This window comes from Scylla paramamosain, chromosome 29 (assembly GCF_035594125.1).
Source record: "Scylla paramamosain isolate STU-SP2022 chromosome 29, ASM3559412v1, whole genome shotgun sequence".
Lineage (NCBI taxonomy): Eukaryota > Metazoa > Arthropoda > Malacostraca > Decapoda > Portunidae > Scylla > Scylla paramamosain.
In genome coordinates, this window is record NC_087179.1 from 11,933,208 (window position 1) to 11,954,253 (window position 21,046).

General features: G+C 39.8%; 1 protein-coding gene across 5 annotated transcripts; it reads left to right on the forward strand.

Moving 5' to 3' along the window:
* The first annotated feature begins 1,700 nt into the window (after positions 1–1,700).
* LOC135115311 (bestrophin-2-like) lies at positions 1,701–18,779 on the forward strand. 5 transcript variants are annotated; one of them, XM_064031923.1, is made up of 15 exons: positions 1,701–1,959; positions 3,826–3,992; positions 4,461–4,594; positions 6,290–6,400; positions 8,154–8,283; positions 8,517–8,755; positions 9,001–9,234; positions 10,017–10,229; positions 10,709–10,868; positions 11,630–11,751; positions 12,413–12,656; positions 13,225–13,319; positions 13,753–13,864; positions 14,277–14,352; positions 14,713–18,779. In XM_064031923.1, the coding sequence occupies exons 2-15, from the start codon at positions 3,941–3,943 to the stop codon at positions 14,717–14,719; spliced, it is 1,929 nt and encodes a 642-aa protein (XP_063887993.1). In that variant the 5' UTR covers positions 1,701–1,959; positions 3,826–3,940; the 3' UTR covers positions 14,720–18,779. The 5 variants fall into 5 exon arrangements, with proteins under 5 accessions (XP_063887993.1, XP_063887992.1, XP_063887994.1 ...); XM_064031922.1 differs by lacking the exon at positions 4,461–4,594 and adding an exon at positions 7,607–7,778 and having other exon boundaries at positions 1,703–1,959; XM_064031924.1 differs by lacking the exons at positions 4,461–4,594; positions 14,277–14,352 and adding an exon at positions 7,607–7,778 and having other exon boundaries at positions 1,703–1,959.
* The last annotated feature ends 2,267 nt before the right edge of the window (positions 18,780–21,046 follow it).

The following is a 21,046-nucleotide window of genomic DNA, read 5'->3' on the forward strand; positions in this document are numbered from 1 at the left end:
TCGTTTATTGAATCCGGTCAAAACCTGAAGACATATATGGATAGTCATAAACAATACTCTAGGCCAATAAATTGTGTTATAATGGTTATTACAGACTAAGGTATTCTTATACAGATAGTTGCTAATATTACACAGGTAGTTGTTAAACTCACGTGTTTTGGGTCTTGGGGTGATCGTCAAACAGTACGCACGTCCTTCTTGACAATTACTCTATCTACCTTCGTCCCCTGCAGTAACGCACGTCCTACCTGCTCGGGTGTCCTCAGCAAAGTGTCCCTATCGTCTTCAGTTACTGCCAGGGTCCCTACACTGCCTATCGCTATCCATTAGCGACGGGAATAAGGTCGACCTTATCTTAGTCTCATGTCATAACAAGCGTCCTTCATCTCCTTACGTCAACACTCAGGCCGTACAAGAAATTCGCTGATTAGGTCTCGTCTTGGTCCTCGCCCTGACCTCCAGGTCCTTCCCTTCCTCATCAACACCCTCGCTCGTTCAACGACCCCTCCTTGCACCCACTCGGCGGTAACAACTGCTGTTGTCTAATTGATAATTACTGGTAGCTGGCAAAATATCCATACCATTTGACATTCATGAAGTTCAAAAATCTTCTGCTGCAGGTACAATCTGTTATATAGAAAAAGATTACTAGCTTAAAAATTTGGTGCTATCTATCACTATATTCAAAGTAACAGTCAGGAACGAGCATTCTTGCATACGGGCCAAGGCAGGACCACGATCATTATGGATGCATCCTGTAACTTCAGATCGAGGTACTCAAATGAATTGTCACCTCCAGCGTCAATGCCCTCCTCTCCTATTTTGATTCTTACTGTGTCTCCCTGGTATTTTTTGTTTATTTACTTACTTATTTTTTATTAGTGGATGTGATGATAGATTAAATAGATCACAGAGGAGAGTGGAAAGAAAAGCAAAGTTCTTAAAAGGGAGGAGAACAGAAAACATCTTAAATTCGTAGTACTGTACTGAAAACTATCTTGTAATTGTATCGCGTTAAAATGTGGCCATGGAATTGGCACATAAGAAAACTTTGATAGTAATTCGAAATAAGCTTCATAAAATCGCATACATAATATAGAAAAATAAAAACGATTCGGATATAAAAAGAAAATCAGTTGAATTTAAAATTGGTTCATTAGCAAAATGTCTACCGGGGAGGCACAGCAAAGAATAACAATTAACAGAATAATATTCTAAGAAGCCACAATTTATAAATTGTGTGACGTAAATAACTCGGAACATCTACTGCCGTGCCCAGCAGTACCATTAGAGAGAAAATGAAACTACAACAACCGGGTAACAAGAGAGAGAGAGAGAGAGAGAGAGAGAGAGAGAGAGAGAGAGTTCTATAATTTGTATAATTGTATAATTGTGTAATTGTACAATGGAAAGTTAAATAAATTGTCTAGAGTTTTGGCAGAAAAGAGAGAAAAAAAAAAGAACAGTTAAACGGTAGAGAAACTAGAGTAAAGAAAAAAAAAAAAAAATGGAGTCCAGGTTGCACATTTATTCCAACCCACATCACGGGCGTCGAAAACAAACCCTCATACATTCATACACAAACCATTCACATTTGTAGCAAAAAAAAAAAAAAAAAAAAAAACTAGAGCAGCAACACTAAAATGTGTATATACCTTGGTTAGAATCTTAGAAATGACAAGAGGGAGCTCCGTTACAGAAACGCAAATCTTGCTGTGGAACGCAAGAATGTGGAATGTCACCGCGCCGCATACCACAGTAATCATTAATTCTGTCACGCTACCATGGCTGCAAGGACACGCTGGGCTGGCAACTGAAGGAACAATGCCCTGATTTATATTCAATTGGGGCTTTTTATTCCACGTTGTGCTGAGAGAACATGGAGAAGAGTCGAAGAGAGTGGCTGGGATGCAGAAGGAGCGTGTTTTAGGAGTAACCTGTTGATCCTGCGTGACCCAGGTAAGGCGCACAGGTGTAGGCGCTCCTGGGGGTGTGGCTTGTGTGTGTAGGAGATGGCATGTGATTGTTGTAATGTGTGTAGGTTAGGTTATGGAGGGTTATTGATAGAAAGCATCTCTAACTGATGGTCTTTGTCTGTCTCTCTCTCACTCTCTGCATTAAACTAAAGTCACATGGTATCAATGGCGACGTGTTTAGATGGGTAGAAAACTGGCTAAATAACTGCAAACAAAGAGTACTAATAAGTGGAAAAGCATCTAACTGGACTAATGTAAGTAGCGAGGTGCCACAGGGATTAGTCTTAGTACCTGTTCTCTTCCTTATTTATATAAATGACATAGATGAGGGTATAATGTCAAAGTTTGCTGCTGACACCAAATTAGCGAATTCCATAGTCTCTAACGAACAAGTAATAGAAATGCAGAATAATCTAGATAAATTGTCAGATTGGGGACAAACCTGGCAAATGAGTTTTAATGCAAATGAGTGTAAAGTGCTTCACGTAGGATATCAAAATGAGAAAGCAAAGTATATTTTGAATGGTACCCAACTTAAAAGTGTAGACAGCAAAATTGATTTAGGAATAATAATATTGAGTAGCTTAAAACCTACCCAACTATGTTCAGAAGTTGTAAAGAAGGCAAACAAAATAACTGGCTTAATCAGCAGATCTTTTGAATATACATCTGAGGATGCAATCCTCACTTTGTATAACTCTTTAGTCCATCCCCTTTTGAAATATTTCATTCAAGCATGGTGCCCCTATTACCTGAATGACACTGATTAATTAGAATGGGTTCAGTGTAGAGTAACAAAAATTATACCAAACCTAAGAAACAAATAATACATAGGGCATCTTAAAGAATTAAATCCATTCCATTAACATAAAGAAGACTAAGAGACAACTTAATACAGGTGTTTAAAATCATCAAAGGCATTAACAACATGGACTGCAGTAAATATTTCATGATAGATTTTTCAAATTATAGCAAGGAAACAGTTGCAAAATTGTTGGGAAATCCTTTAACTCTCATAAATAATTTTTTTTTTTTTTTTACCATGTAGTTAATCTGTGGAATGGGCTTCCTCAAGACATGATAGCCTCCAACACTGTGAGACTTAAATGTCGTCTTTTTTTTTTGCCTTCAGTCTGTGGCTAACAGTATTTCTTTGTTAGAGATTAAAGCTCCTTGCCTGTAGGAAATGGGGGTTCCTCATTTCATCTATTTTCATTCTTTCCTATAAAATTTCCTTAGGGTTTTTTACTTCTCTAACCCTGTAAGGTATTATTTCCAACCTGTTTCCTGTATGGCTTATGCCAGAGGGAGTGGAGGGTGGGAAGAGAGCCTTCTGCTTTGCTGTCCTTCTCTTCTTCTGTCACTCTTATAGTCATAGGTCAGGTTGCCTCTTGAGGACCGCAAGGTCTTTTGTGGTCTGTGTTTCTATGTAACTCTCTCTCTCTCTCTCTCTCTCTCTCTCTCTCTCTCTCTCTCCACTCTCTCTCTCTCTCTCTCTCTCTCTCTCTCTCTCTCTCTCTCTCTCTCTCTCTCTCTCTCTCTCTCTCTCTCTCTCTCTCTCTCTCTCTCTCTCTCTCTCTCAGAAATTATTCAGGATTGCTATAAGAAGTTGAAGACAAGCAGTATAATTATATGTTTTATTTTTATGATTTTTTCCATCTCACTGTCATAATCTCATCTGCAACTTGGCATATCTTATCACCCATCCCATGTACTCTTCATTTCTGTCATGTATTGCAGCATTGTTTACCTTCATGTTCCTCACTATACATTTATCATTTCTCTTTCTGATTGGAAATAATCAAAGAGAAAGTTCACTATGTGCATACCATTGTTTTCTAATTAATAGGGTTGTGGTGTGGTGAGGGAGTGGAGGTGAGGGGGAGGCAGCTGCAGGTGTGTGTATGTCAAGGTGTCAGTTTGCAGCAGCAGACAGTGAGGCAACATGACTGTCACCTATACCCATGAGGTGGCTGACTGCAAGGGTTTTGGGAACTTCTGGCGTCTTCTTTTCAGGTATGCATTCTCTCTCTCTCTCTCTCTCTCTCTCTCTCTCTCTCTCTCTCTCTCTCTCTCTCTCTCTCTCTCTCTCTCTCTCTCTCTCTCTCTCTCTCTCTCTCTCTGCTGTCATCAGTCATTTGTTTCTTGATTTATTACATTTTGTTACATATTTTTAGTGTTTTCTCCATATTAAGTTGCATATTCTCTTAGGTGAGAATAATATTGTTACTACTGAATATATATTACATGAAAATAATATGTTCACTAATAAATATTTGAATATATACAAGATGATACCTGCCAAAACAATAATTACTTGTAGTGAGGTCTCAAGCACTGGACTGGTTTCTTACTGGATCAGGGGATGCTGTAGATTTTTCAATGACCCAGCTGTGACCTTACTGAATGTTTCCCTTCGTGTTTCACAACACAGGGGGACAGTCACAGCCTGCCCTCTAAAGACAACCCTCTTCCTTCACACAGCTCTACATGCACCTTATACATGGACACCTTTCACTCAAAATTTATTATGGCAACTCCTACACCAGCTTCAGAGTCCCCATCTGGGGAAGGCAGTTGGGGACCACAAATGTCCCCAGGTCAAGACTACTCTTCTGGTATTGACCCTAACTGCCTTGACACTCTAATTTTTCTTCTTTAACTTCTGCAACATTTGCAGCCTGACATCTAATTTTCAATCTGTAGAACACCACCTCTCCTCTACTAAACCTCAGCTTCTTTTCTTCACCAAAATGCAGGTGTCTGAGGTAACAGGCAGTAACCGCTTATCTGTTCCCTCATACTTTTTTCTATGCTCATTTTCAATCCAAAGCTTGATGTTGTGTCTGTGTGCACAGTGACCTAACTTGATTTCTTATTCACTTTCTTGAATCTTCAAAATTTTCCACCCTTCTACAGCTTCTATCCTTCTTTCTGTAAGTTCATCTCAAGTTTCCTTTCTGACCATTCTATTGCTGTTTTGCTAGATGGTCACCGTTCTTCTAAATCTGCTAACAGTGGTGTTCCGCAGGATTCTGTCCTGTCACCCACTCTCTTCCTATTATTCATCAGTGATCTTCCTCTGGATTCTGTCCTGTCACCCACTCTCTTCCTATTATTCATTAATGATCTAAACCAAACTTCTTGTCCTATTCACTCTTATGCTAATGATACCTTCCTGCACTTTTCCTGATCTTTTCATAGACATCCAACCCTTTAGAAATTTAACAGCTTATGCAGGGAAGCCACAGAATGCCAGAATCCTGATCTTTATAAAATTTCTGATTGGGGCAGAGCAAACTTTGTATTGTTCAATGACTCAGAAACTCAATTCCTCCATCCATCAAGTTGACACAACCTTCCAGATAACTATCCTCTCTTCTTCAATGACCATCTCCCTCTTCTACACTGAACATCCTCGGTCTGTCCTTTGCTTATAATCTAAACTGAAAACTTCACATCTCATCTTTAGCTAAAACAGTTTTTATGAAGCTAGGCATTCTGTGTTGTCTGGCAGTTTTTCTCACTCCCCCCGTAGCTGCTAACTCAGTACAGGGGCCTTATCCATCCATGTATGGAGTATGCTTCACATGTATGGGAGGGTTCTACTTACACTGCTCTTTTAGACAGGGTGAAATCAAAAGCTTCTCATCTTATCAGCTCTTCTCCTCTAACTGACTGTCTCCAGCCTCTCTCTCATTATTGCATTATTGCATCTCTTGCTATGTTCTATCACTATTTTCATGCTAACTGCATGCTTCTCCTCCTCCTTTTGTCTCGCTGCACAAGACTTTCTACTTTCTCTCATTACTATTCTGTCCACCTCTCTAATGCAAGAGTCAACCAGTATTCTCAATCATTCATCCCTTTCTCAGGTAAACTCTAAAATCCCTGTCTGTACTTCTGTATTTCCTTCCTCCTATGACTTGAACTCTTTCAAGAGGGAGGTTTCAAGACACTTATTCTCTAAGCCAGCATCTCAGTGGGCCATTTTTTCTTTTAGTTTTGCTGCCCATGGCTGGTGCCCCTCCTACATATTAAAAAACAAAAAGTACAGTTCTAAACATAATCAGTGTTACAAATTTGATTAACTTTTACTCACCTGACAGTAAAATATTAAATTTTTCATTTCCCTCTTCATTTATTTTTTAAATGCATGGAGGCTAACCATGAATAAAAGAATGAGTAAATAAAAAAAGCATGTCAAGTTGCAACTACTAAGAAAAGGATCAGACAAATTGTTTTAAAATACATGACAGTACTTGAGGTTGGCAGTGTACAGAGGTGTGAGTGACCCCTGGTTTGCTTCCCAGATGGCGAGGCAGTGTGTACAAGCTGGTGTGGATGGATCTGCTCTGCTACATCATCATCTACACTATCCTGTCAGTGGTGTACAGGGTGGTGCTGGTCGAGGAACAGAAGAGGTGTGGATGGTGGTGGTGGTGGTGATGGTAGTGGTGATGGTGATGGTGACACACACACACACACACACACACACACACACACATAAGTGAAAGGACATAAATGGTTTGAAAGGAAACTTACTAAAATGTATGAATGATTATCTGAAAGACAGTGATGAGAATGGCAATTAAGGATCAGGAGTCATCATGGTGTAAGGTTAAACATGGTGTTCTGTAGGAGTCTGTACTGATGCCTATTATGTTCTTGGTGTACATTAATGTTTTGGTAGAGGGAACAGACAGCTGCACAAATTTATTTTCAGGTCATGTTGAGATATTCAGAAGAGTGAAAAACAAGACAGTGAAATATTACAAAGAGATTTGAATGTGAATAGAATCAAAGATGGGAAACAAAGTTAAACTGAAAGAAATGCAGAGTACTAGAATTAGATAGGAGCAAAAGGAGACTGACAAGTAAATTATAAAAAGGGAAATGACAAGATAATTAAAACCATGGAAGAAGATGCTTTGTGAGTTGCTTGATGAACACTGAAGTCTTGAATAGAAGAGATGTTTACAGAAGAGAAGAGAATGAGGATATGCTCCACTTTGTAGGAAAATAGTAGATATGGAGACAAGGCAATATTAGTACAGTTCTCTTTCTTTATATCACATCTAGGTAATTACACAAACATAGGAGGAACAAGAAAGAAAAGATATACTATTGCAGGGACAGAGAGAGTTTGGACATGGAAAGGGATGGAAAAGTTGGACAAGGGGTGATGTTTGAATGATAAAAAGCATGGTTTCCCCACTTGGAAACACACATGATGGACTAAAGGGGATAGGGTTTGGTTCAATTGAGCCAAGCTAGGTAAAGTTAAGTTGCATGTCACTTGAATTAACATAGCTTCCTTCTTCAGACTGGTTGAGAAAATGATTATTGCAACTATTTGACTGGGTTAGGTGTGCTTCCTTCTTCAGGTTGTTTGAGAAAATTAATATTGCAACTATTTGGCTGAGTTGGTAAAATTAGGATAAGTTACTGCTAGGTTAAGTTAGGTCAAGTTCATTTGGCTTTAGGTAAGGTATCACTGTCAATAATATGGCCTTTTTCAGACTGAGAAAGTGTCCCTTTAGGTTAGATTGAGTTACTGCTTGGTCAGGTTAGGTTAATTTGGTTAAGTCAGATGAGATATCACTAAACAATGTATCATCCTTCTGCAGGATGTTTGAGAAAGTGTCCCTCTACTGCAACTACTTCAGTGACTACATTCCTGTGTCTTTTGTGCTGGGTTTCTATGTGTCCATTGTGATCAAGCGTTGGTGGAACCAGTACCAGACACTTATGTGGCCTGACTCCCTGGCACTCTTTGTCTCCACCTGCATGCACGGCCATGTATGTCTCTCTCTCTCTCTCTCTCTCTCTCTCTCTCTCTCTCTCTCTCTCTCTCTCTCTCTCTCTCTCTCTCTCTCTCTCTCTCTCTCTCTCTCTCTCTCTCTCTCTCTCTCTCTCTCTCTCTCTCTCTCTCTCTCTCTCTCTCTCTCTCTCTCTCTCTCTCTCTCTCTCTCATCATAGATATCAATTGCTTATATTTCATTGTCTGAGATTATTAGTTTTCCTGTTTCATGATGCAGAATCCTTGTTAACCTATCACTGGAATCATGCCCTTGAACACTCCAGTAACCTACATCCTGTTAAACATAGTCAAAATACAGTGCCAGATATTTAGGAACATGAACCATAATCTGACCTTCCATTAATGACTCGCAGGACCGCCAGGGGAGACTGATGAGGCGCACAATTGTCCGCTACGTCAACTTGTCCTTCGTCCTCACCCTCACCATGATCACGCCAAGAGCCAAGAAGAGATTCCCCACATTGGACCACATTGTAGAAGCAGGTATTTGTCTGCCCTTTTGTTCTTCTTGTGGTTCTTTGTTTGTATCTATATTTCTTCTGTTGGTTTAGTACATTCTTTGCTGTTTCTGTCACCTGTTCTTCTAGTGTGTGTGTGTGTGTGTGTGTGTGTGTGTGTGTGTGTGTTCATATCCATATTAATACCTCCACCTTCCTGTCTTCATATACCATATTCATTCAGTTTTTCATTGAGTCAACACACATCTACCTTTGTAGGTTTCATGACAGTGAACGAGAAGAATGTGTTCTCTGCCATGGTGAACAAGACCCCTCACCCTCTCTACTATGTTCCCCTGGTGTGGGCTGGAACCCTAGTGTCTCGGGCCAGGAGGGAAGGGCGAATTAGGGACGACTTTGCAGTAAAGACGATGATGGATGAGCTGAACAACCTACGTGTCAAGATTAACGGGCTGATCAGCTATGACTGGATCAGCATTCCCCTGGTGTACACTCAGGTGATTGTTACAGCAACTGTGGCCCAGAGTGGTGACTGGTGGTGATTGTAGAAGTGATTATAAAGTGACCATGAGTTACATGATGAATAAAGGAGTTAATTTAGTCTATATTTTATCATAAGAGTTACAGTATTTTAAAATGAATGTAAGTTGAAACTGGTAGATCAAGATTGTAGGCCAGACTGAGATGTAAGGATAATCTGCATCACCCTCATCACTATCTACATCATCATCGTCGTTCACAGGTGGTGAGTCTCTCTGTCTACACCTTCTTCCTGTCCACCATCATGGGGCGCCAGTTCCTCGACCCCAACCAGAACTACCCAAAGAACACCATCGATTTCTACTTCCCAATCTTCACCATATTGCAATTTTTCTTCTACATGGGCTGGCTCAAGGTGGCTGAGTCCCTTGTCAATCCTTTTGGTGAAGACGACGATGACTTTGAGGTGAACTGGCTCATTGACCGGAATATTCAGGTGTGTTGTTTGTTATTAATGGCTTCTTCCAGCTTTTCTCTCTCTCTCTCTCTCTCTCTCTCTCTCTCTCTCTCTCTCTCTCTCTCTCTCTCTCTCTCTCTCTCTCTCTCTCTCTCTCTCTCTCTCTCTCTCTCTCTCTCTCTCTCTCTCTCTCTCTCTCATAATACCTTTCCCAAAAAATCATTATACTGGAAGAATATATTGAATAAAAAGAAAAAGACAAACCCAATAGAGATATGTGGCTAACAGCATTTGTTTATTAGAGATTAACTTCCTTGCCTCTAGGAAAGGGGGCTCCTCACCTATTTTCATTCTTTCCTATAAAATTTCCTTCAGATTTTTTTGTTCTCTTACCCCGTAAAGTATTATTTCCAACCTGTTTCCTGTACAATTTACACTGGAGAGAGTGGAGGGTGGGGAGAGAGCTTTCTGTTTTGCTGTTCTTTTCTTCTATCTCCTTAGTAGTCCTAGGTCAGGTTGTCTCGTAAGGACCACAAGGTCCTCACAAGGTGGGAGACTGCAGAAGTGTACCTCAGTCCCTCAACATACACTATAGATAAACAACTACTAGGAAAAACACATAGACACAGCACACATAGAAGTTTTACAATGAATACCACAGCAGCAGACAAAAGCCTAAGCATCACCAATCTTCTCTTGGGTAAAAACACACAAAGACACAGCACAAACAGTACATAAATCACAGTACACATAGCAGCTTTACAATGGGTACCACAGCAGCAGACAAAAACCTAACCACTACCAATCCTCTCACTCCCCAGGTTTCATATCTCATAGTGGACGAGATGCACAATGAACACCCGGAACTGACGCAGGACCTGTACTGGGACGAGGTGTTCCCGCAGGAGTTGCCATACACTGTGGCAGCAGAGCAGTACAAGCGTGACCCTCCAATGGGCAGCACCGCCAACCTGCGAGTGCCTGAGACTGAGCAGGAGTTTATACCCACGCTGGAGGAAGTGATGGAGGAGAAGGTGGGTGGAGGAGAGGTGCTGGAAGTGTTAGAGAAGGTGGGTGGAGGAGAGATACTAAAAATGTTGGAGGGAGACATGGTGGAAGTGTTAGAGGAGAAGGTGGGTGGAGGAGAGGTGCTGGAAGTGTTGGAGGAGAAAGTGGGTGGAGAAGACAGGCAGAGAGAGAGAGAGAGAGAGAGAGAGAGAGAGAGAGAGAGAGAGAGAGAGAGAGAGAGAGAGAGCACCTTTGAGAATTACTTAAAAAGAGAATGTAAGGGGAAAGTAAACTGAATGGATGATATATTTATAAAGTGTGTATGCGCAGTATACATAATTAAACCTTAACAAAAACAAAAATACCACACCAAGAAAACAACAGATAACATTGCAAAAAAAAATCAACTTAACCAAACATAGAAATAACATACGTGACACAAAACACCACATACACAACTCTTAACCTATTGTATAAAGTATCCTCATTCACTCTTGCTTACCAGACGGAGGAGAGCGGAGAAGCAGGAAAGACAGGCGGGACGCCACGAGTGAGGCGTTTGGACTCAGCAAGGTCCATTGGGTCCTCAATGTCTGGGCGGAAGAGTTCACTCATGTCTGTTCTGCACAACAAGTGGCGACGCGGCGACCTCCGCAGCTCCACGGGTGAGGCACACAGCAAGTGGTCAAGCCAGGAGGTAAAAGAGGAGGAAGGAAAGAAGTAAGGTGCTACATAAGGAGGAGGAGAAAGAAGATTAGTGAGAGTAATTTTTTTATTTTACTTTCTAACTGCATTTTTTCTAAGAGAGAGAGAGAGAGAGTATAGAAAGATGGGATACATACATAAGGATAACAAAGGAGAAAGGGAAATGGTGTTAGGTTTGGAGGGAGAGAGAGAGTATAGGAGAATGAGGTCTATATATAGATAAGAGCACCAAGGAGAGAAAGGGGAAAGGTGTTAGTATTAGAGATAGAAAGTGTTGAATGCAAATGGATGACATGTAGATAAAAGTAGCTTAATTTTTTTTTTTTTTTTTTTTTTTTTTTTGAGAGAGAGTATACAAGAATAAGATGTATATATGAGAGTAACAAAAAGAAAAAAAGGAATGGTTTTAGGATCAGAGAGAGAGAGAGAGAGAGAGAGAGAGAGAGAGAGAGAGAGAGAGAGCAGTAGTAGGAGGAGAGTGAGAAGGAAATAGTAGTAGTAATAGTAAGAAGAGGGGGAGAAAGAAAAAGAAGTAGGTAGTAGGGGAAGTAACTTAACCAAACATAACTTAAATAAACACAACCAAACTTAACTGCAACTCACCAAACTTAAACTAACAAAGCCTAACACTGCTATATCTAACCTAACTCAACCTAATCTAAATGAAACAATCCTTACCTTACATAACATAATCTAACGGACCTCCCACCTTCCACCACAGGCAGCCAGATATCCGTGAGAAGAAGTCGCATGCGTTCAGTCAGCCAGTCAGGATCACAAGTCTCAGATGCCTCCTTTGGTTCCTCAGTTATCAAGAGGAACAATACCAACACTTCATTTCAGGTAAGGGAGGGGAGAAGGATGAGGGACAGTGCAGGGAAATGAAAGATGGATTGTTACTGTACTTGATTCAGTGGACAGTACAGGGAAATGAAAGATAGAGCATTACAAAGTTGATTCAGTGTTATAAATGTACAAACAGATGAATAGTTACATTAGAAAGGGAAGGAAAAAAGAAGGAAGATTTGTAATTTTGAGATGGTGATGATTAGAGATGGCAAAGAGAGAGAGAGAGAGAGAGAGAGAGAGAGAGAGAGAGAGAGAGAGAGAGAGAGAGAGAGAGAGATGTAAATAAGAAAGGATGTGAAATAATTAATGAAATGCTAAAGTAAGATTCCAAGTTGCTAATCTGTTTTCCCCCTTTTCTTACATCCTGTCTTCTTTTACCTCTTCTTTTACTTATATTTCCCTTTCTTTCCTCCTCCTTCATCTCCTCCTTTAATGGAATATGTATACAATCCTTCCTTTTTCCTTCCTTTACTTCTAACTCTTCTCTTCATTTTCTGCCATTCTTTCCTCATTCCCACCTTTCTATCCTTCCTTTCTGTACCCACTCCATTCTTCTTTTTCTTCCTTTCAATTTTCTCTTCTTCTGCACCACTTATTCTCATTGTTCCTTCCTTCCTTCTTTCCTTCCTTCCCCTTCCATCCATCCACTCCTCAGGGCAGTGATATGTTGCATATGTCCCGTGAATCCCTGAGCACAGACATAAATGGAGAAGGAAGGCCTGGCTTCCTCTCCTCCTCTCCTAAGCCAACCCGTAAGAAGATCATCCCCTCCCTTGCCACCATCAAGTCCTCCTCTTCCACGTCAAGTCACCACTCCAGCCGTGTCCACCCTCAGAATGACACAGATCCACTAGTGATGAAAGTCTCGGATCTTCAGGTGGACACTGAAGTGAATAAAGGTGAGTTCCATTTGGCATTGGGTGTGTGGAGAAATGCAGAGTAATGAAGCTATGAAGGACCTGCCAGGTGATCCACATAAGGCAACTCCTGGGCACTCAAAGCTTATTATCCATCATTATCAGCTGTTGAGTTTTAGCTGGTGGTTGTCACTTGTAACTTTTGTCCAGTCTTCTTGAGAAAGTATCTAATGTCTGTGCACTGACTAAGATGATCTTGCTACATTTGTTCCTCCTATTTACAACTGTACTTATGAATCAGTGTTTGCCTTGTCCTTTGTATGCACATCTGATTTTGTTAAGGTTTGCTCTCTCTCTCTCTCTCTCTCTCTCTCTCTCTCTCTCTCTCTCTCTCTCTCTCTCTCTCTCTCTCTCTCTCTCTCTCTCTCTCTCTCTCTCTCTCTCTCTCTCTCTCTCTCTCTCTCTCTCTCTCTCTCTCTCTCTCTCTCTCTCTCTCTCTCTCTCTCTCTCTCTCTCTCTCTCCTCTCTCTCTCTCTCTCTCTCTCTCTCTCTCTCTCTCTCTCTCTCTCTCTCTCTCTCTCTCTCTCTCTCTCTCTCTCTCTCTCTCTAGATGACAAAGGAGCAGGAAGCCAGCCAAGGGTGGGTTCCGCACACAGCATTGCAGACTCTACAGCCTCTGCCATAGCATCAATCTTCACCATACAGGTACAGTGGCACCGTCCCTCACCACTGTTGCTACTTCTGAAGGATACATGCACACTGTCAATATATACTCCTGTACTTATTATCACTATTACATGCATTATTATTTATATAGTGATAGGATAGTCAAGGGTGGGTAAAAATTCTTGAGTCTTGGTAGCCACTCTATTAGTAATGTGTCAGGTTTGTGCTTAGCTGGAATGTTCTGCCAGGATTTAGTCTCCAGCAAGACCCTCATCATCATTCCTTCAGATCAGCTTCCCATGATGCTGCTGAGGGATATGGCATTCTTGTAAGCATAATAGTAATTGGTCATACTTCTGTTCAACTTGGCTTGCTTTCAGGTTTTCTGAAGCACATGAGGCAGAGAGAAAAAGGGATAGAGGCCAGTCATCCCCCAGCCTCAAGTCCACTATATTAAGTTTTTGTTTTCCAGACTGCTGAGATGCAAGAGGGAGACAAGGGAGAGGGAGTGGTGGAGGGTAGTGACTCACCCAGGGAGCCAGACCCAAGTGAGGGTGATGCAGAAAGACCATCCAGTGCCCAAGGTTAGTGGCAGTACACTGTTTTGATCTGTTGTGTTGTAGGGACAGTAACTGTTGTGTTGTACAAACAGCAAGGTGGAAGGGATGGGTGAGTTGTGCTTCCCATCCACTCTTCTCTCACTGTCTTCCCTTATGTGACATGACAACATTGACAGTCTGTAGGAGTGAAGGTAGAGAAATGAAAATGGTAAGGGATGAAAGGAGAGAGGATAAAGAGAAACAGTAAACAGATAATTTAGTAAAGAGACAAGCAGATACAGTATTATTAACCACAGCAAAGTAAAAGAACCATATGATATTCTTTAATGGTCTAAAAAAATGCGTTCAAGGTGAACCACTAATTAAGGAAACATGCTAGATTCAAATATATGGTGGCTTGCTCTTCACTAGCCTCACCCATCCCTCCCCCTCCCAGGACCTCAGGAGAATGTTGCTGTGGAGGCTGCCAGAGAGATGACACCTGTAGAAGACGCACCAAAGGATGAGAATGTGTGGGTTTGAATGCAGATTAGAGAGAGAGAGAGAGAGAGAGAGAGAGAGAGAGAGAGAGAGTCTGGTGCAGGGCTGTTCAGTGTTTTTTGTATTTTCTGGGATGAAACTTAATTCATGTACACTTGAATATGGAATAGTAATTTCTACATGTCCTGCATCTTATAAGTAGTTTTGTTCAGTAGTACCTCAGCAGCAGGAGTGTTCGGCTATTCTGAAGACAAGTAAGCAATGCAGCCTTGGGGAGTAAACTTGAATGAGTAGGTCCGGCATTTATTATTTCATTTTCTTCCCTGCACAAGTTCTCTCAAATGTTAAAGGTACCACGGCTGTTCTCTTATATGCACTCTTGTCCTTTACAGCCACTGAATGATATCACAGTCAGAAGTGGGAAGTGTGACCCAAGGTGACCAAGACCACCGTCCAGTGATATGCAGGTCATCTCGGCCATCTCTTCTAAAAATGAAACCCAAGACTGAACTTTATTCCTATCTGTTGCCTTTCATGTGGGAAGATGATGTGACTGTGGGTACTTCCTCATCATTCATCACTCGTCCCTGACCACTGAGCTGCCTTTTCAAACATTTCAGTGTCTTATTGACTTTAAACTGGCCTTAGTGGAAATTGCTGGGATTTTCAAGTGTTTTCATGATTCTAGTGATAGTTTAACTAGGATTATTCATCATTAATAAGAAAATATGTATGAGAAGTTGAGAACCCAACCTGTTATGTCTATGGCCTTTGAAAAATAATTCATGTGAAAACATTTCAAGCATTTAGACATTTCAAAATACAGCCCATAAGTCATTGTCTCTCTCACAAACAAGTCTTCTGTGTTTTCTAGGTCACAGTTATACTTTTTGTACTTGTACCTGACCTGTACATATCAATGTAAGAGTGCCATTATAGGACTTAACTATTTTTTGTACATTGTCTGCCTTCTTGCGCAGATTTAAAGATGCAGCGTTGCCATCACTGCTCCCAGAGTGTTGTGAAGGTGACTTGAAGGGACTGGCCAATGGGACTGAGATCTCCTCCAATGTATTTTTATCCCTTGTTGATTTATTGACAAAACAAATTATACTTAAAATAGAACAAAAAACTACATTATTACATTTAAACACTTTTCTTTTGTACATTGTTGAGGACAACTTCATGGTTCACTTAAAAATTCTAAAGTATGTCAAGAACGCAATTGCCTGATCCCTTTGAATGAACTTTCTCATTCCACAAATTATCCACACTTTCCAATTCTGTTATTGTATATTTGTCACAAAGGTGAACAGCCAGCTGATGCTCCACCAACATGTTGTTCTGTCTGCACTTGAACACCGTCACATAGACCAACTCTATCTTTGGTAGGCGTGCAGCTCCACCTCTTTTGAGACTGTAACATCAGCCTTAATCTCAAGAACAATTTGGATTGGTAGTCAGATATATACTCATCAGTCATATATAAATTGTGTACTTTTAACATCAGATTGAGATCTGTTAATTATTTATTTTAATTTTATTTATTTTTATTTATTTATTTATTTATTTATATTTTTTTCATTGATAAGCATTCCATAATCAATGTAGTAGTGCAGCACAATGTTTAACTTTCTCTCATGCATTTCATTAGTTGCTGATGCTATCATGGCATTGTCCATTAATAGTAATGTATGTTAACTTCATAAAAAACTGTGTATTGCATTTTCATTTTTCAGCATCTTCAGCATGTGGTCAATATATAAAGTGAAGAGCAAGCAACTGATTGGGCCTCTTTGGCAAACACCAACAGATGACTCAACTACCGCTAACTTCATGACATTTGTTGTGCACATGTACATTACATTTATTGCTTTGATCGTTATCTTTCTACATCCCAGTCATCTAAGGCTTAATCAGCTATCTCTAAATGTCTGGGGGCCTGATTGCATGCTGTACTAAAATTAGCAAATAGTACATAATATTTTGTTTTCTAATATCTGGCATTATCACAATAATCTTAAGATGGCAATTTGCTCAAGACATACTCTGTTCTTAACACTTGCTCTACATTTCTCTATATTCTCCTATAGTCTAGGTCTGTTCATTATCATGGTAACATTAAGTATAGCTAAGGTATCCATTACCCTAAAATGTCAATAGTTCCTGCACATCATAGTTACCTGACTTAAACAAAAGCACTAGTTTAATGTAGCACCATAGTGCAGGGCAGCACATCACATTAAACTGCATCAAGGATAGCCAAGTTAAGTAGTCACTAAACAAAAGCACTAGTTTAATGTAGCACCATAGTGCAGGGCAGCATATCCCATTAAACAGTGCATTAAAGATAGCCAAGCTAAGTATTCACTAAACAAAAGCACTAGTTTAATGTAGCACCATAGTGCAGGGCAGCATATCCCATTAAACAGTGCATTAAAGATAGCCAAGCTAAGTAGTCACTAAACAAAAGCACTAGTTTAATGTAGCACCATAGTGCAGGGCAGCAAATACCATTAAACAGTGCATTAAAGATAGCCAAGCTAAGTAGTCACAGATATAACAAGTACATTTAGGAGGCTAGACACATTCCTGTGTTACTTACATACATTCTTGTTGAGATCTTTCATTATCTGGTCAAACTCATTCATAGGAAATGGGCCATCATAAATAAGTATGTATGGTAGGCTTCCAGTCATTATCATCAGTTTCATCTGAGTTATTTGTCTGTTTGGTGGATTGTGTAGTCTCTCAAAATGTTCTTTACACTGCTCATCTGGAGGTTTTTCTCATGCATATTCAAATTGCAAGTTGCCTTTCCAGTTAATTTTCATATTATCTTAGTCCTGTCTGTCTGTGTTGGGTTCCTTTCTAAGTTTGCTCATGACTCGCACATCATATGGTGTTTTTACATGTGCAGTCTGTGATGGTGGTGCAGCCCGATATTCAGTCATCATGTTCTCTTTATCTCCATTGTTGTGGCACACACTCTTCTGTAACTTGGGCCACACCAATTGTTGATAGTACAATTCTCCTAGCCTTGATGACCCTGTTAGGACCTCCCTCACCACCGCACAGGCTCCTCTGTCCACATCCAAAGCAACACACAGTGGTGCATGGTCAGACCTCAACTTCTTGTTTTATCATTAGTCTTTTTGTTAAGGTTAAAGAGTTCTGTTAGGTAATGAGACAAAGTTTTACATATAATAGTTACATTGTCCAGGACACCTTCCCCTAGCTAGAAAGATGCCTGACAGGTAAACAGGTGACTTAAATTCTTAGGATTGCTGTCAAATGTTTTGATGGAATGTTTTGACAAACTTAATTGAAATAAGTGGTTATTGTTGATGTGGTGTATCCACTATAATGATGCATATGCATTGTGCTGTTACTGTGTACAGTTTGTATCACTTGTTTGTCTGAACCTGTGATCTTCATATGGAACAGTTCTTGGTACGGAGATCATTTGCAGTGAAATACAGTGGTACCTTGAGTTGTAAGTTGAATTTGTTGCAGAATGCCACTCATAACTCAAAAAATTTTTCCAGAGAAAGTAATGAAAATCCATTTAATCCATTCCACATTCCCAAAAATATTACAAAATCAATCAACATGACATTTTACAGATAATATAAGTAAATTTCTTAACAAAAACAATGCTAAATAATATAAGACAAATCACTACAATAAAGTAAACATTAAAGACGAATCAAACAACTGTCTGTCCTTGTGAGCTCAACAACATAGACACTACAGTTGTATCTTTCTGTGATATTAGTTTTTGTGATGATTGGGATGTCCTTTCTCTTCTTACAAGAATCATCCTTAGCAGCTAGCTCCTCCAGGGGAAATCAGGGAAATCATGGTTTATGTAAATAAAGCACATGGCTTATGTAAATAAAGCACAATTGAGCAAGGTGCAATTGTGTGGTCATTTTCTCCATAAGAGCACAAGTGCTGAAAACAATGAATGTGGATAAAATTCTCTGCCTGATCAAAGAGGTGCTCAGTATTTGAGAGAAACAGATCAGATAACAAAAGAAATTAAATAAGTTTGTGTCAGAGCAACCAGGTTGCTGCTGAGTACTTGTATATTATGAGGTATCTTCTGCTTGTAACCCCAATTACTAACAACCAGGGGTACTTGCAATCCAAGGTATCACTGCATTAGAGTTGCACCTCTCAAAAAAAAAAAAAAAAAGACTAAGATACTCATCTAATAGTGCTTTCGTGACATTGACTGTGATATTTTTTTAGTATGCCAGCTGTACCAATAACTATTCCTACTCACCTTTTTCAAATGTATCAAAATACCAATACAGCCTTATCATATCACATCAATATTCAACATAAAATCTTACTATTTATATCCACCATGATGCATTCTGTTGTCTTCTTGTGAGGATGTATTAGAATTTGAGAGGGATTGGTAGAAATAAAAGGCTGGGCATGCATTGAATATGTATTTCTCTATGAAAAATATAAGACCCACTAAGGTTGGTCAGCTCCCTGGCTAGCCTCAGTCGCCCTTGCCAAGGAGACCAGAGGCGATAGGAACTGGCGTGCACTCAAGGCCAAAGTGCAGGGTGGCTTGTGTGGCATCAGGAAGGTGGACATGGTACTGTGGGTGATGTCATGATCGTTGTGTCTGAGCAACTATCAGAGTATTTTCCAGGGAATTGTCAATGCCACATACTGATGATGTAAGTTCCTAGGATATATTTTGGCATGTAATTTGCTGGTAAACTACAACATTGGCACAAAAACTGAGGAACACATCATGGCATGAACTTCAGACTAGTACTGGAAAACTTTCAGCAAAATGTGGCCATTTTCCCTCCTTGCGTTGGTGTCCTACTGTCCTATCATATTGCAGTGGAACAGACAATAATGTTCTATCTAGTAGACATCCCAACATTGTACTGTAATGCATGACTTATCACTGTAACATGAAGTAATAATGTGCTCCTAAGAACATAATGTAGAGGTAACACCAGTAATATGATCCCTGCACTCCAGCTAATGCTAAGCCTTCCTGAATCACACTGAAAATGACAAGTAACACTGCTGGCTAACTTGGCAATGAATTTGCTCCCTGAAACAGTAACACAGAAGTGGTATTAAAAGTAACATGAGCCCTAATGCTAAAACTTCTACCCTGAATACGACCATAAGGAACACATTTATTGTTAAAGTTGTGTTCTAAATTTGCAACACAATAGTAAGTACAGACATTAACCCATTCATTATTACTTGTGAATCTCCTCCCTGAATTACAGAATTGTCAAGTAATGCATTCTTGTGTATGGCAGCTAAACTTTTCTTAACAAAGGATGATGGCAAGTATAGTTATGGCATATAGTTGAAGATACTAAATATACTAATACACTAAACTTAAGAAAGTCCACATGAAAGATTTACAGTGATGAAACATGGCCAATTTTGATCCATAAGAAAGAGTATAGAAGTTTACCTCTTAGGTGTTAAGAGCCATCCAACAAATTCAATTCAAAGGCCTCAAATTTGAAAAGTTTAATTTGTCACACAATATCTCATCTTCAACCAGTGTCACTGAACTACACTACAATTTAATATGAAGTAGTCGTGGTCAAGTCACAAAGTAACTGGCCACACTTAATTCCATGTATAATGTTCTCCTTCAATCTAAAGCCCTTTCATCTACTAAAAATCAATTCATTATCAAGTCTTGTACGACTGTTAGCAGATAAGAGGACGCTCGATTGAGGGAAAACATAGAACAATAGAAGTGAGAGCAGAAAGTTGCATGACTTAAGCCTGACTGTACCCATGAATGGTTTAGTAAGGTATCAACACATTTCAATTGTGATGCTGGTGGAGGAGTCCTGTCCCAACTATTGACCATGACTGCACAACAATCAGGAACTTCTTATCCTTACTGAAGACAAAACATCAATTCAAGCACTAAACATCAGGAGCATTTCACATTATATCCACTTGCCACCACCTGACCCACACTTGATAGGAATGACAGAGACCAGAGCTTAGGATTAATAACTCTTCTCGTGTCACATACTGGCCAGAAATCAAGTATATGTCATCAACAATTGGCTGCCAAACTACCACATTTAAGGTGGTCTACGTGATGCCAAGTTCCAAGACTAAGTGAAAACATTAGCTTAGTCTCAACACAAGAGCTGTCTCATGTGAAGGCTCAGCACATCTCAGTTCTCACTCCTGACTCAACCTTATTCGCAAGCTTTAGAAACACTCGTACACAAAGCTCGATGTGATGGATTTGTCACTTGTGTTTTAAATTCATTCCAGTTCATTGTCCATTCCTAAGTTTTCAAGGTTTTCCATTTGTCCACACACTCCACCCTATGACCAGGGGCCCTAAGCTTTAATGGGATAAAATAAAAGATTGCCTCACACCATCCTAAGATATCCATGTTTGGAGAAAAAAAGGAGGGAGTGTTTGGTTAGGCTAGTACTGACTGGATACCAAGATTTACAAAGTACACAAGAAATGCACAACTTCCACCAGTAACTTTAGTAGCAATAGTCAGATGATCAACAAAAACTTTTCAACTTGGTCTAAAAGTTACACAGGTTTGACTTAAATCTTATATAATAAAGATATATAGAATCTACATAGTAATTCATTTTTTAGTTGAGAAGATTTTTTAAGTTGCTAAGAGGGGATGATTCTCCCATTAACCTCAAACTGGAACAAAGAAGTAGTAG

Excerpts from the sequence above, each read along its gene's own strand:
- LOC135115311 (XM_064031922.1), top strand. The coding sequence starts at position 3,922 with ATGACTGTCACCTATACCCATGAGGTGGCTGACTGCAAGGGTTTTGGG. Across the intron at positions 8,284-8,516 it reads GGACCACATTGTAGAAGCAG|GTTTCATGACAGTGAACGAG; the intron begins GTATTTGTCTGC and ends CTACCTTTGTAG. Across the intron at positions 10,869-11,629 it reads CGACCTCCGCAGCTCCACGG|GCAGCCAGATATCCGTGAGA; the intron begins GTGAGGCACACA and ends CTTCCACCACAG.